This window comes from Triticum urartu, chromosome 2 (assembly GCF_003073215.2).
Source record: "Triticum urartu cultivar G1812 chromosome 2, Tu2.1, whole genome shotgun sequence".
NCBI classification, from domain to species: Eukaryota; Viridiplantae; Streptophyta; class Magnoliopsida; order Poales; family Poaceae; genus Triticum; species Triticum urartu.
The window spans coordinates 294870143-294884459 of record NC_053023.1 but is presented as its reverse complement, the minus strand read 5'-3'; the positions used below and the strand labels follow the sequence as shown (position 1 = coordinate 294884459).

The 14317-nt window shown below is 50.4% G+C and overlaps 1 protein-coding gene across 1 annotated transcript; it reads left to right on the top strand.

Annotated features, from left to right (window-relative positions):
• The first annotated feature begins 6101 nt into the window (after positions 1 to 6101).
• Positions 6102 to 10123, top strand: LOC125537082 (serine/threonine-protein kinase SRPK-like). Its single transcript, XM_048700376.1, has 4 exons — positions 6102 to 6587; positions 7299 to 8078; positions 8614 to 8661; positions 8742 to 10123. The coding sequence occupies exons 1-4, from the start codon at positions 6387 to 6389 to the stop codon at positions 9795 to 9797; spliced, it is 2085 nt and encodes a 694-aa protein (XP_048556333.1). The 5' UTR covers positions 6102 to 6386; the 3' UTR covers positions 9798 to 10123.
• The last annotated feature ends 4194 nt before the right edge of the window (positions 10124 to 14317 follow it).

The window sequence follows — 14317 nt, the reverse complement described above, 5'->3', positions numbered from 1 at the left end:
CTCCTACGAGTCATGCTTTCCAGCAGGTCGTTCAGAGCCACTTTATCTTTTTCAGACGAGTCGCTTCTCGATTGGATTCAGTGAGAGACGACTTCAACATGTTGATTTCTTCCTCTAGCGCTCCGACCGAAGCCAGTTTTTGGTCAGCAAGGGCAGTCCTCTCCTGAGCCTCCTTCTACGCAGCTGCAAGGTCCAAGTCCTTCTTCTCCAGGGCCAGCCTCATTTTCTCTGCAAAATACACATTTAGATCAAATAGAAGAATGAAGAGATAACTTGAAGGATGGTCAAGATAAGCAGTCGACAGGTTGTTACCTTCCGTACCAGGGACTTCATCTTGAGCCTTCTTTAAGTTCTGTTGAGCCAACTCCAGGTCAAGGTTGCTTTTCCTCAAATTCGGCGAACTTGGAGATAAGCGTACAAGATTTCTACAGTGAGTAAAAGACATATCAATCAATAAGATCAAAGATTATTTACTTCCGAGTGAATAAAACTTCAAGACTACTCAGACCCCAACCGACTGCCAGCAGTCGACTGCGGTCTCGAGGACTACACCTAGCGGGTGCACTTAGCGTGCCCCCACTGGTTCGGATTCCACTCGGCTGGTCCGCCCAGACCGAGTACAAAAAAGAAAGAAAGAAGTACTCAGACCCCAACTGGCTGCCAGCAGTCGACTGCGGTCTCGGGGACTACACCCAGTGGGTGCACTTAGCGTGCCCCCACTGGTTCGGATTCCACTCGGCTGGTCCGCCCAGACCGAGTGCAAAAAAGAAAGAAAGAAGTACTCAGACCCCAACCGACTGCAAGTAGTCGACTGCGGTCTCGGGGACTACACCCAGTGGGTGCACTTAGCGTGCCCCCACTGGTTCGGATTCCACTCGACCGGTCTGCCCAGGCCGAGTAAAAAAAAGATGACAAAACACCCAATGGGTGTACAATCTCGAAGTGCAAGACAATGAAAGATTGCGTGAAAGAAAATATTCGGGTAGCATATCCTAAAAGAACAAGTTCAGTCGAGAGTTAACTTACCTGGACATTGGCTCGAAGAGCCACGCTGGCGTCATAAACAGACTGACTGCTTTCGTGCACCGCCTTCACCTGCTCCATCATTATGCCAGCCTGACGAATGGCCTCCGCAGCGGCGTCCAATTGGCTTTCTGGAACATGATGAGTGTCAAAGAAGGGGACGGACGGTCCAGACGCAGCGGCTTGTAGATCCGAGGCATGAAGTTGGATGGTTGAAACAAGCTCTGGTGCAGTCGATGATGTGGGGCGCGCACTCGACACTGGGTCAGCAAAGGTTACAGAAATCTTACTCACATCTTCGAGCTGTTGAACTACCCGCTCCGCCGGCGGCTCCGACTGGGATGTCTTGCTAGCTATTGCCTTCTTCTTCTGGGCCTAAGCAGCACGTCCTCGTCATCATCCGGAAGCTCAATTCATTGGGAGGGGCTCAAAGAAATCAGCCGACCCTAGATGAGTCACCAGAATTTAATCGACCATACAATCGAGAACAAGATCACGAGAATTGTACCGGGGTTGGAGGTGACTGCATCTTCCATGTCCTCATCTTCATACTGGCGAGTGGAAGTCCCAGAGGTGGCAGCTCTGCAAATTTCAATATTCAGTCGGTCACGTTTGTTACACCGAGTCAACCAAAGAATCAGGTCAGATTATTACCCAGAGATAGTAGGAATGACCATTTTGATCTTGGGCAAAGCCTTCGGAGATTTGGACGATGCAGCCTTCGGTGGTTTCGGAGCTGGAGGAGGTGCAACTTTTGATTGCTTCGGCGTCTTCTCAGTCGACACTGGAGAGGACGTCCGAGGATGCTTTGAAGACTGCCCAGTCGGTGCGGTCACCGTGCCGTGGAGGCTTTCCGGGTCGTGAGCGTGCTTAGACCTTTTTTCTCTGCGAGGAGGCGAGTCGACCTCTTCCTCGTCACTCGGGTCGCCGCTCTCCTCACCATCCTCCTCGTCCGAGTGCCACTCGCCACTATCGCCTCCACTCACCTCCTCCTCCGAGTCCTGCTCCTGCTCTCCGTTGGGCATCGAATACATCTCAGTAAGAGCCTGAAAGATAACAAGCAAAGCAAAAAATAGCCAGTCGTCAACAGGCGGTTACATGATTAATCAAAAAAGTACCCGGCAATCCAGAATCAGACCTGGTCTGGCTGGCACGAATTGTCAAATGGAACGACCCTCCTGGACCCTCTGGGGTTATCCTTATTGCCCGTGATGCCTCTCAGCCACTTCTCCACCGTGCCCTCGTCGATCTCCTCCGGGTGGATCCGAGTGGAATCCTCAATGCCCGAGTACATCCACATTGGATGATCGCGAGCTTGGAGCGGTTGGATGCGTCGTTTGAGGAATACCTCCAGCAGATCCATACCGGTCACGCTGCCCCGGACGAGCTGGACCACCCGCTCGACCAACACCTTCACCCGTGCTCTCTCCTCTGGGATCACTTTCAATGCGGAAGGCCTCTCGACCCGAGCCATGGAAAAGGCAGGGAGCTTGGTCGACTGACCTGGAGTCGGCTGGTCTTTATAATAAAACTAGGTTGATTGCCAACCCCGGACCGACTCGGGAAGGATCATGGCTGGAAAAGTGCTTTTGTTCCTCATCTGAATCCCAAGACCCCCGCACATTTGAATCACATGCGTTTTCTCGTCACTCAGATTGGCCTTCTTGACCGACTGAGAACGACAAGTGAAAATGTGCTTGAAAAGACCCCAGTGTGGCCTACAACCTAAGAAGTTCTCGCACTTGGATACGTAGGTGGCAAGGTATACGATGGAGTTGGGATTGAAATGGTGAAATTATACTCCAAAGAAGTTCAAGAATCCCCGGAAGAAAGGATGGGGGGCAGAGAAAATCCACGGTCGACATGAGTTGCGAGGAGTACACACTCACCATCTCGCGGACGCAGTCCAGTCTCGCCTTCCGGGAGCCGCGCCGATTCATGGGGAATCAGCCCTCCCTCGACCAGATCGTCGATGTCATCTTGGCTGATCGTAGACCGGATCCAGTCACCCTGGATCCAGCCGCGCGGCAGGTCGGATCTCGACGAGGATCCGCCCCGGATGGACCTCTTTCCCTTCGCCTTCACCGTCGCCTTCTTTGAACACTCCAAGGCCACTGTCTTCTCCTTCCCCATGGTCGCAGGCGAAGCTCGAACGCAGCAGCGGCACTGAGGGCGGAGGTGGAGATGGCGGAGAAAGCAGAAGAGAAAGGAAGAAAATGGAGGAACGTTGCGCATGAAATCCAATCTGGCACCTTATATGGGGCCGCTTCCGAGTGGGTGACCTGTGGGGTCAGACGAGCCAATCAAATCCCGCAACAGTTGAGGGCGAGGTACGTGGCGAAAAAGGTGACGCGGTGATCGAGGCGGCCTCGCCTCGTCCCATCCGATTACTGCGGACTCCTCCGTCTCGCGCGCTTCCCAAATACAAAATCCCATGATATTCGCGCACAGCAAGGCAACCTGTCAGGCGGGGGATCTTTTCCATAACGACACTCAGAGCATTGCAGCAAAAGTTCACTCGGCATAAATCAAGAACAGATCAAGGCGACTGAGAAGAAGTTAAGATCATCATAATTGTTCGGTTGATCGCAAATAAGACGCTCCCGAAGCATGGAAATTGAATCGGAAGAATTCTCAACTCCTTCCCACTCAAGCCCCGAACCATTCAAGGGGCTAATGATGAAGCTATGTACCTAGGGTAGAGTCACAGGTTTGACCTAGACGCCCTCCCAAGGTCATCGCCCTAAAGCCAGAAGCATTCGAAGGGTATCATCATTCACTCGACTAAAGACATTCCACTCGGAAGAATAAATGACACTCGACTATAACAGAAGCCACTCGACGTACAGAAGATCTAAAGCCACTCTGCACAAACAATGGTCGGGCGTTTACTCATAGACTTAATTATCATTTATATCACTTAATTTCTAGCGTTACCAGTAACGTTCCACTCTTAATGTACATTGAACCCTGTGTAACGGAGGGGAGCTGGGGTTCTGGCGCACTCTATATAAGCCACCCCTCCTCTGGGACAAGGGTTCGCATCTTTTGTAAAACTCTCACACACATACAATCCAGTCGACCGCCTCAGGGCACCGAGACGTAGGGCTGTTACTTCCTCCGCAAAGGGCCTGAACTCGTAAACTCATGTGTACAACTACTCCATAGCTAGGATCTTGCCTCCTCATACCTACCCCCCATTCTACTGTCAGTCTTAGATCCACGACAACTGGAGCTGGCGGACCCAGGCCGAACCCGGCACGCTGGGGGGGCGGGGGCGCTGGGGCGATTGATTTTGGCGTGAACAAAAGCGGGCCCGCCGAGTCAGCGACCCCGCCTCGTCGTCCTCAACGCATCGGTTTCCCGTGGGGAATCAATACCAAGGCTGCCGCCGGTCAGCCTTCCATTGATTCCTCACGGGCGGCGCGACGACGCGTCCCCTCCCGCCACACGTACACACGACGCCGCCCCGGCCCTATATAAAGCAGCGCCTCCCTCGTCGGTGGCCGCACCCACCCGCAGCCCCCTCTCTCCCCGTGCACAGCCGTCGCCGACCTCTCTCCTCTTCCCTTCTTTCTCGTACACAGCCGCGACGATGGGCGAGAGGTTCCCCGGCAATGGGGCGGCGGCCAATGGCTTCGGCCGCTGCTCGCTCCACGAGTGGGAGGCCCACCTTCTGCACGAAGCGAACATCTCGGCGCCTCCAGACATGCACGTGCCGGGGCGGTGGAGGCTCAGCGCCGGGGGTGCCCCCGTCCCCCCGCTGCCCGACGTCACCACGCGCCCCGACCACTTCGCCGATGAGGTCGATCGCGTGTGGGCGTCGCTGCCGGAGAAGCAGCAGGCCCTCTCGGAGTACGCCGCCGACAACCACCAGGCGTGGGCGGCGTACTTCGAACACCGGCAGGCGCAGTGGCTGGCCTCCACCAACAACGCGCCGGTCGTGCGGGAGACGAAGAACAGCGACGACCGCCGCCTATGGTGGGGCGACCCCGGCCGCACGCTCAACGCCGTCCTCCAGCACCTCGAGGGCGGCAACGAGTCGCCATTGACGTACCCTGCCGCCCCGGTCCCGCGCCGGAGCGGCGGCCAATGGATGCCGAGGAGGACGGCGTCCTCTTCTTCCTCCTCCCGCTCGTCCTCCCACTCCTCCGGGTCGCCGGCGTTGTTCAACGTCAAGGCCGAGCCCACGGAGACGCTGCTCGGCAGGCGCATCTGCAGCGCCGGCATCGTCATCAATGAGGGCAGGTGCGCCTCCTCCTCGGCTCCTTCCCGCATCGTCAACCCGAAGACGGAGCCGGAGCTCGCCGCCGTGAAGACGGAACCGGGGCTTAACAACGCGGCGACCTTGAAGTGGGCGCGCGAAGACTGGGTGCGGACGGAGCTGGAGCGCCAGTGCCGCGCCCTAGAGCAGATCGCCACTCGGCGCCATGGCCATGACGTGGGAGGCGTCGTCGTTCTCGACGACGACAGTGACGACGACGCGCCGCCACCGTTCCGCCAGGGCGACCCCGGGTAGGGGTCCAGCAAGGACGGCCGTGTCAAGGAGGAGAAGGACGACGAGGACAACGGCGGTGGCGGCGACGGCGTCGACTTCGCCGCGCTCAGCGTGTTCTTCGGTCTGTAGTTGCGCCTTTTTTCTTTTAAGTATTTAACTTTGCTATGTAAAAAAATATTTAAGTCGCCTAAGTAATGTCATGTTTGCCGAATTTTAACCGAATCTTTGTCCCTTTGACCAAATTTTAGTCGAATCTTTGTTTAAAAAACTTTAAATAAGGCGTCTGGGGTGACCTTGGGGCCAGCGGCTGGAAACCCGATCACCCTCAAGCCGACTTTAGCGCCGGTTCGTCCCCATACGGCGATTTTACGAGCCCCTAGGGATCCAATGGCTGAAGATGCTATAATGCTCTTACTTGTTCAAAAAAGACATGTGTTTTGCAATATGATGTTTCAAAATCTGGAGAAAAAGGCGAAACACACCTCATTTTTCGAAAACAGACAACCTGAGAGCGAAATACTCTCCCGGCTGATCGACAAGCGATACATCAAAAATAGCAGGTGTGAAAACTCGTCGCGTCCTGCACGCCTCCGCGGCTTCGCTCCCTCTACCCCCTGAAAAAAGTAAAGAACGCAACACCCACCCCACCACCACCACCACCACCTCCCTCGCATCGATCGCCTCCGCGATTCCCAACCCAACCGAAGAGGAAACCACCCCAACCAATCAACCAACTTGGAGCCTCCCTGTTCTTCTAAAAAAAATCAACCAACTTGCCAACGAACGAGCGACCACCGACGGCTCCTCGTCGCCGCCGGTGATCGAGGTGGGCCCCGCAGGCCGGATCTCGGGAGGAGGAGGAGCAATGTCGCGGGCGTCGCTGTCGCCGTCGTCGTCGGGCGACGAGGAGGAGGAGGACGACGAGGGGGTCGACGGGTACCGCAAGGGCGGATACCACGCCGTGCGCCCTGGGGACCAGTTCTCCGCCGGACGCTACGTCACCCAGCGCAAACTCGGGTGGGGCAACTTCTCCACCGTCTGGCTCGCCTTCGACGTCGCGTCCCAGGTCCGTCGGCCGCTTTCCCAACCTTGATTCCACCCTGTTCCGACCGAGATCCTATCTGATCCTTCCAGCCCCCGAACCGGAGATGATCGCGATCCAGTAGTATCCTCCGTCTAATGCACGCGTGGTCTAGATCTCGTCCTTTGTCGAATTAGAGGTGGGTGGGTGGGTTGTTAAAGTCGAAATCGATTGGATCATAAGGCGGCGGCTGCCGACTCACTGGTCAGCTCCTTGTTGCGGACGCGCGCCCCTGCGCGTGGTCCCCGGAAAGGGACCGATGGTGGCTGCGTGTACAGTAGTATATAGGTTTTCTATTTACTAGAGTGCGGATTTAGTTTGTCATTTTTTTTCCCTTGGCGGGGGATTTGTTAATCCATTTCTGCTGCTACTGGGGAAAACATCAACTTTTTGATGACTGAATGATTAGCCTGGGTGGTTTTACATGGCCCAGTTAAATAGCCAATTATGCCGTAGAAAATTACAGTTACTCTTTTAACAAATTAAAGGTCTTGGACAGTTCTTTTAATGTTGTGTATAATGCCATAATGGCATTTAGTCACAAATTATGTTGGTTAACATGAAATATGTTCATAATTGAGTTGTTATGGTTAGCTGCATCTCTCTTAGCATGACCTGAATTCTAAAACGTTACAATTTTATTGCTTCACTTGTGCATAGGATGTGCTGATCATGATAATGCTCCCTTATTTGTAGAAATTTGTTGCTCTTAAGATTCAGAAGAGTGCACCAGAGTTTGCTCAAGCTGCTCTTCATGAAATTGAGTTCCTCTCGGAGATCACTAAGAGAGATCCTTCAAACTGTAAATGCACCATCCAGTTGATAGATCACTTCAAGCATGCAGGGCCAAATGGGCAGCATATCTGCCTTGTCTTTGAATTCCTTGGAGACAGCTTACTTAAGCTAGTACAGTACAACCGCTACAAAGGCATTGGACTGGGTAGGGTGAAGGAAATATGCAGGTCCATTTTGGTAGGTCTTGATTACTTGCATGGAGAGCTTGCAATCATCCATTCAGATTTGAAACTTGAAAATGTCCTACTTGTTTCAACAATCGATCCCTCAAAGGATCCCATTCGCTCCGGACTTAAACCTAATCTTGAGAGGCCTGAGGGGAATCCTAATGGAGAAGCTGTTCTTAACCCGATTGATAAGAAACTGAAGATGAGAGCAAGGAGGGTGCTCGCAAAGCTTGCTGAGAAAAGAAAATCAGCTGCAGAATTTGCACGCTCAGAAAGAAGCTTGGATGGGATTGACATGACATGCAAGATTGTAGATTTTGGAAATGCTTGTTGGGCTGACAAGCAATTTACAGATTTTATTCAGACAAGGCAGTACCGGGCACCAGAGGTCATTCTTGGTGCAGGATACTCATTTCCTGTTGATATGTGGTCGTTTGCTTGTATTGCGTTTGAGCTCGCAACGGGCGAAATGCTATTTACGCCCAAGGAAGGGCATGGGTACAGCGAAGATGAGGTATTTGTTACATTCTGCATTAACCTAACCCATGATGCTTTATGTTGTCTTTTGAATTGCCTTCAATCACGTGGCGCATTTGCAAGGTAGATTGAATTTGAGGAATGTGAAGAAACTACAATGTTGGCACATGATATCGTGTTGAAGAGTCAACTGACATGTTTATCCAAAGTATCGTTAATACAATGTACTCAGATTATATTGATATTCCAAACAGAGATGGAAGTCCTTTCAGATAACAAAAGGATGTTTGCTATGTTAACATGTACCTGCTAGAGTTTGTAGAGGGCTCCATTTCTAATTAGATAAGGAGATGAGACTAATGTACAGTTCTCGGAAATGTCACAGCATTATACTGTATTAGTTGGCATTTTTCTGTGGGCTTTGAAACACTTCCTAAAATAAAGTATATATACTTTGAATTTATTATATGATGTAGGAACTGGAAATAAATTTCCTGTCTGTACTAATATTTGTAGACGTTCCACTTCATATCTCATGCATTTTGTTAATGACTAAGCGTTCAATATTACAGGATCACTTGGCTTTAATGATGGAGGTCTTAGGAAAGATGCCTAGAAAGGTACATGTACTTTTATTCTGACTAAACGTTTTCGATACAATCAACAAACTCAGCAGTATATTTTTTTGCCACGAATTCAGATTGCTACGATGGGAACAAAATCGAAGGAGTATTTTGATCGCCATGGAGATCTGAAGCGGATAAGAAGACTGAAATTCTCGTCTATTGAACGTGTCCTAGTTGACAAATATAAAATTCCTCAATCAGATGCTCGGGAATTTGCTGAGTTTCTATGCCCTTTACTTGATTTTGCCCCAGAGAAGCGCCCGACAGCTGCACACTGTCTAAAGAATAAATGGCTTCAGCGTGATGATGGTAAGAATGTTACCAACATTGCTTCTAAGAGCAGTGATGTAACATGCAACTTCGGGAGCATGCCTGACAGTTGTGCCCAAAGAATTGATGCAAAGGGGAACACTAAAAGCAGTATCAACAGTAACACTGAGAATGCTGATGTGGTACGACCCACTGAAAGGATTTCCAACAGCAATGCCAAAAGCACTTGTGTAAATCCCAACACTGGAACAATCATGTATAAGGATGGAAACAACTCTGATGTAAAGCCCCACTCTGGTAGCATCATCACAAACAAAAATGCCAAAAGCTCCGATGAAAAGCCTTTCACTGGAAGCATCTCCAACAAAGATGACAAAACAGTTGATACAAAGCCCATCACTTGGAGCAGCACCAGCACTGACGACAAGAGCGTTGACACAAAGAGCAGCATTGGAAGCGTTACCAACAGAGATGCAAAGAGCATTGAAGGGAAGCGAAACATTCGAAGCGTTGTAAACAGTTATATGAGGAATTTTGATGCAAAGCGGAACACTGGAAGCATAGCCAATAGCGAAGTCAAGGACTTGGATGTTAAGCCCAGCAGTGGAGATATTGTCAGTGTTGATACCAACAGTACTAGTGCAAAGCCCAACACTGGAAGTGTTGAAAACAGTGATGTCACGGGTACTATTTTGATGGCGAACACAGGCCCTGCCAACAGCGGTGCCAAGTTACAGACTAACACTGACAGTGTTGATGAGGATGACACAGATTCGAAGCCCAATGTTGGACGTGTTGCGGCAAGCATACAGAGGCTGGAGAGCAGCATGAGTAAGGTACAAATCGGGAGATATCGATGAGAAAACCCATGACCAGTAACTTCTTCATCAAAGCTTGGACATGTTTATTGTGGAGAGGCATATTCTTTTTCGTTAGATTTGTATCATTGATTTGTTACGAGGTTAATAACTATGTATGGAGCCAACCTTGATCAAGACTGAGGACCTGGCAATCACCAGCTGGCACTTTATATATCTATATTCCTGCTAACTGTAAAAAGTTTTATATTTGCCCACAGAAAACATTTGGAGAGGTTCATATTCCTTATATATACCCCTGGACAAATTGTATTAATGCTCACAGAATATTTGACATTCAAGGTACATAACATTCTTTTGGACTTTGACTGGGCATCTTACATTTTCCACTGGAATGTATGTAAATATGTGCTGTACAGACCAAGGATTTACGTTGGTAAATATGTTGGATACACAGGAAGTGAATACGATCTGTATAATCTGGCTGGCTGCACAACAGTAATTTATGTTAATAATCTGCCAAATGGATAAGAGTTCAACCTACTTGTAAGGATGATGGTCATCTATTTGTTTGGCGGAGGGTCTAGCTTGGTACGAAATGTTGATATGCCTTGTAAGGCATCTCTAGCAGACCCCTTTTAGTCGTGAGAACTGTCAAAATCCGGTGACTATACGGGTTTGGCCCCCTTTTTTGGGCCAGACCAGAGCCCGTATAGTCGCTCGGCCCATAAATGATTTTATGGTGGCCCACAAACTGCCCTCCTCCTCCACATGGTATATTTACAGGTTTGCCACGAGTATACAGGGCGAAACCCTATCCGCCCGCCTCCGGGATTCCCCAATCCCCTCCCCTATTTCTTGCGCTGGTGAGCTAAATCCATCGCTCCCGCCCACTGATCTACGACGATGTGGAGCTCTGGCTGGCGCGGTGGCGGTGAAGACCCGGAGCACAAGCGTTGCATCATTGCCGACGCGGTGCGCAAGTGCTCGGCCAAACGCTACACCAACTACAGGCTCTCGGTGCCGGCGTCCCTCCTCCGTCGCGAGACGAAGGAGTATGACTGCCGCCATGCACGATGCTTCGACGCGGGGAGCTCTTCGGGGGTGCCGCTGCTTTCGGGGCCCGACGAGCTTCCTCCACTCCGCGTCGTCAAGATCGAGCCGGGGGAGGAGCGCCCGCGCGGCCGTGGCGTCATTGGCCCGGAGGACTACCTCGTCGGGCCTGACGCGGACGCCTTTGACGCGGCGCTCGCCGAGCGCACTGCGCGCGAGCAGGAGGAGGAGGGCGCGTGTCGCTGGCGGGAGGAGGAGCTCAGTGACCTCTTCGAGCAGGCGCTCGCCGCTGCGCGCGAGTCCGACGCCAAACAGGCTGCATGGCGCCACGAGCAGGAGGAGCAAGACAAGAAGTACATCGATCGTGTCTCCTCTGACGACGAGTGAGCGCCACCGCCGCCGCAGCGTCGTCGCCGCACCCGGAGATTTTTCCTAGTATAGGGTAGGGCGACATCACAATGTAAAATAACTTTCGAAATGTAGCGATGATCAAACTATGAATATAGTATGTGTTCTTCATTTCGCCCGAGAATGCTTTCTTTCAAAATTTACGGTCTCAAATACGGGATCTGTTCGGCGGGAGCCGATTTTGCCCCTCAAACCTCTGATTTCTCGGCCCTTATCCATGATATAAGGGTCGCTGATTGTAACATCCCAAATTTTCAATTTGAAATGTTATACATTAGGTCATCTTTGCATATCATATCTTATTGCATTTTGGCTTGGTCCTATAAATTCTACGCAACTCAAGGACCCACGGAGAGAGTTGGAGATTTTGTTATTTTCATATTTGAGTTTTCTCGAATTTTGAAAAGAGGATCGTTTGATTTTAATTATTTTCTCTTTGAATATTTCTTTTATGAAAATAAAAGAGAGGGGATAAAATGACTTACTCAAAATAAAGAAATATTGGAGATTTAATATTTAAATCAAATTAAGTTTTTATTCGGAGTTTTATCGCTATTTTATTTGAATTAGGAAAAACATGCGTTTTTCAAAATTGCATTAGAGTCAAAAATAAATGTTCACCTTGTCCGGAAGATTTTTAGAGGACACGAAAATTTATTTCAGGATTTTTGGAATCCGTTTAGTATTTCTTTTCTTTGTTTTAGTGTGCGGATTTTTTTTAAAAAGTCAACCGACCTACAGGTCGTGCCCGAGCCGGATTCCTTCGGCCGGTGGCTGTATAAGCCGCAGCCTGAGCCGCCCCGAGGCCCAAGTCGCCGCCACCAGCCCACCCCGCTGAAACCCTAGCCCGCGCCGCCCGAGCCGTCGCCGCCGCGTTCCGCCGTCGTCGCCCGCGCCGCCGCCCGCTAGGCCGCCGCCCCGCGCCACCACCTGCCGTCGCCCCGCCGCCCCTCATCGCCTGACCCCGTCGCCGGAGCCGCTCGCCGCCGCCGCCGTTTTGTCGGACCTCGCCGGAGGTAGCCGCCGCCGCCCTCGGTTTTTGCGAGAAAACCGATCGGTTTTTTCAAACCCTAGATCCCTTTTTTTATTTTAGATCGTTTTTTTCGGTTTATTTATTTAGCAAACGCCCGTTCGTTCGTTCGTTTTAACAAACGGTTTTCACCATTTAACCGCAGATAGCGAACGTTCGTTCGTTAGTCTGTTCGTCAATTTTTCTTTTTCTCGGATTTTTCACGATTATTTTCGATCGCGATTTCTGATCCGATTTTCTTTTTAGTTTATCTTTTCGCTCATTTATCGGAATCAGGGGATTCAAGCGCCTAGAGTTTCATCTCGAAGCCCTCTTTTTGTTTAATCAACTAAACAAGTTTTTGCTACTGTAAAATTTGACTTTAGTCCAGATTAGTAATCGAAGCTTGTTTCTTTCGCAGCTTGAGTTTCGTTGTTTCGTTTGATTTGATTCTTTTTGCAAACCAGAGTTCTTAAGTTGAGCTTTCTGGTTAGATATTCTCATTTGAGTTTTACCCGTGCATCTTTGCTTGATTGCTTACTGTATGCTTATTTGATTGCGATAGAGTACCCGGAGTGCGAAGCGTGCTACTACGAGTCTATAGGTTTCACGGATCATCAGCAAGGCAAGTAACACTTTGATCATACCCCTTTACTACCCAGTTTTATTGCATTAGATCAATCCTCAAACAATTGCATGATTAGGATCTAATTAATATGTGGGTTTTGGGAAGTAGATGAGGTAGTACCTATTCACCTGTTTATTGTCAAACCTTTGGGAGTTACTTCTACGTTGCTTATATTGCTATGCTATGCTCGTAGACGTGGTTTGGGTTTGAGTGTATTCATGACATATGTGAGTATTGTTAATTAATGGTTAATTTAAGGTGGCAACTTTAATACACATCTGGGTGGATTGAGGCACCTGGGGAACCCAGTGTTGCCTGTATTTTTGGAAATCCCAGGGTACTGTGTGATTGTCCTATGGACCGCCACCCAGGCTCAAAGGGATCATAAGATTATTCATGCTAGAAACTTCCGTGTGCAGCCACATGCCATTATGGGCTCTGGCATAGTTGAGTAAGTTGTGGGAAACCTTTCCATGATGGGCTAGCAGATCTAGGGGATTGTAGGTGTACAGGCCTATCTATCGGTTAAGGGGACCTCTTCGGAAAGACTCTGTCTCAGTCATCCGTTTCTCAAACGTTATGTAGTGCGACAAACCAACGGAGGGGATCGAGTCTTGTGGGGAAAAGTGTGCAAACCTCTGCAGAGTGTACAAACTAATCATGGTTAGCCGTGTCCTCGGTTATGGACATCTTGAGTATCTAGTTCTCGGATTATCATGTGGATCTCATCACTCTTAATATAATTTGATTGGGTTTAATGATGATGCTTAATTGGGATTGAGTTGGGTGAACCTTTGTTGGGGAACGTAGTAATTTCAAAAAATTTCCTATGCACACGCAAGATCATGGTGATGCATAGCAACGAGATGGGAGAGTGTGATCTACGTACCCTTGTAGATCAACAACGGAAGCGTTTGGTTGATGTAGTCGTATGTCTCCACGGCCCGACCGATCAAGCACCGAAACTACGACACCTCCGAGTTCTAGCACACGTTCAGCTCAATGACGATCCCCGGGCTCCGATCCAGCAAAGCGTCGGGGAGGAGTTCCGTCAGCACGACGGCGTGGTGACGATCTTGATGTTCTACTGTCACAGGGCTTCGCCTAAGCACCGCTACAATATGACCGAGGTGGAATATGGTGGAGGGGGGCACCGTACACGGCTAAGGAACGATCACGAAGATCAACTTGTGTGTCTAGGGGTGCCCCCTGCCCCCGTATATAAAGGAGCAAGGGGAGGAGGCCGGCCGTCCCCTATAGGCGCGCCAGGAGGAGTCCTCCTCCTAGTAGGAGTAGGACTCCTACTAGGAGGGGGAAAGAAGTGGGGAGGGAGAGGGAAAGGGGGGCGCCGCCCCCCCTCTCCTAGTCCAATTCGGACCAGGGGGGAGGAGGCGTGCGGCCCACCTCTGGCAGCCCCTCTCTCTCTCTCCACTAAGGCCCATATGGCCCATTACTTCTCCCGGG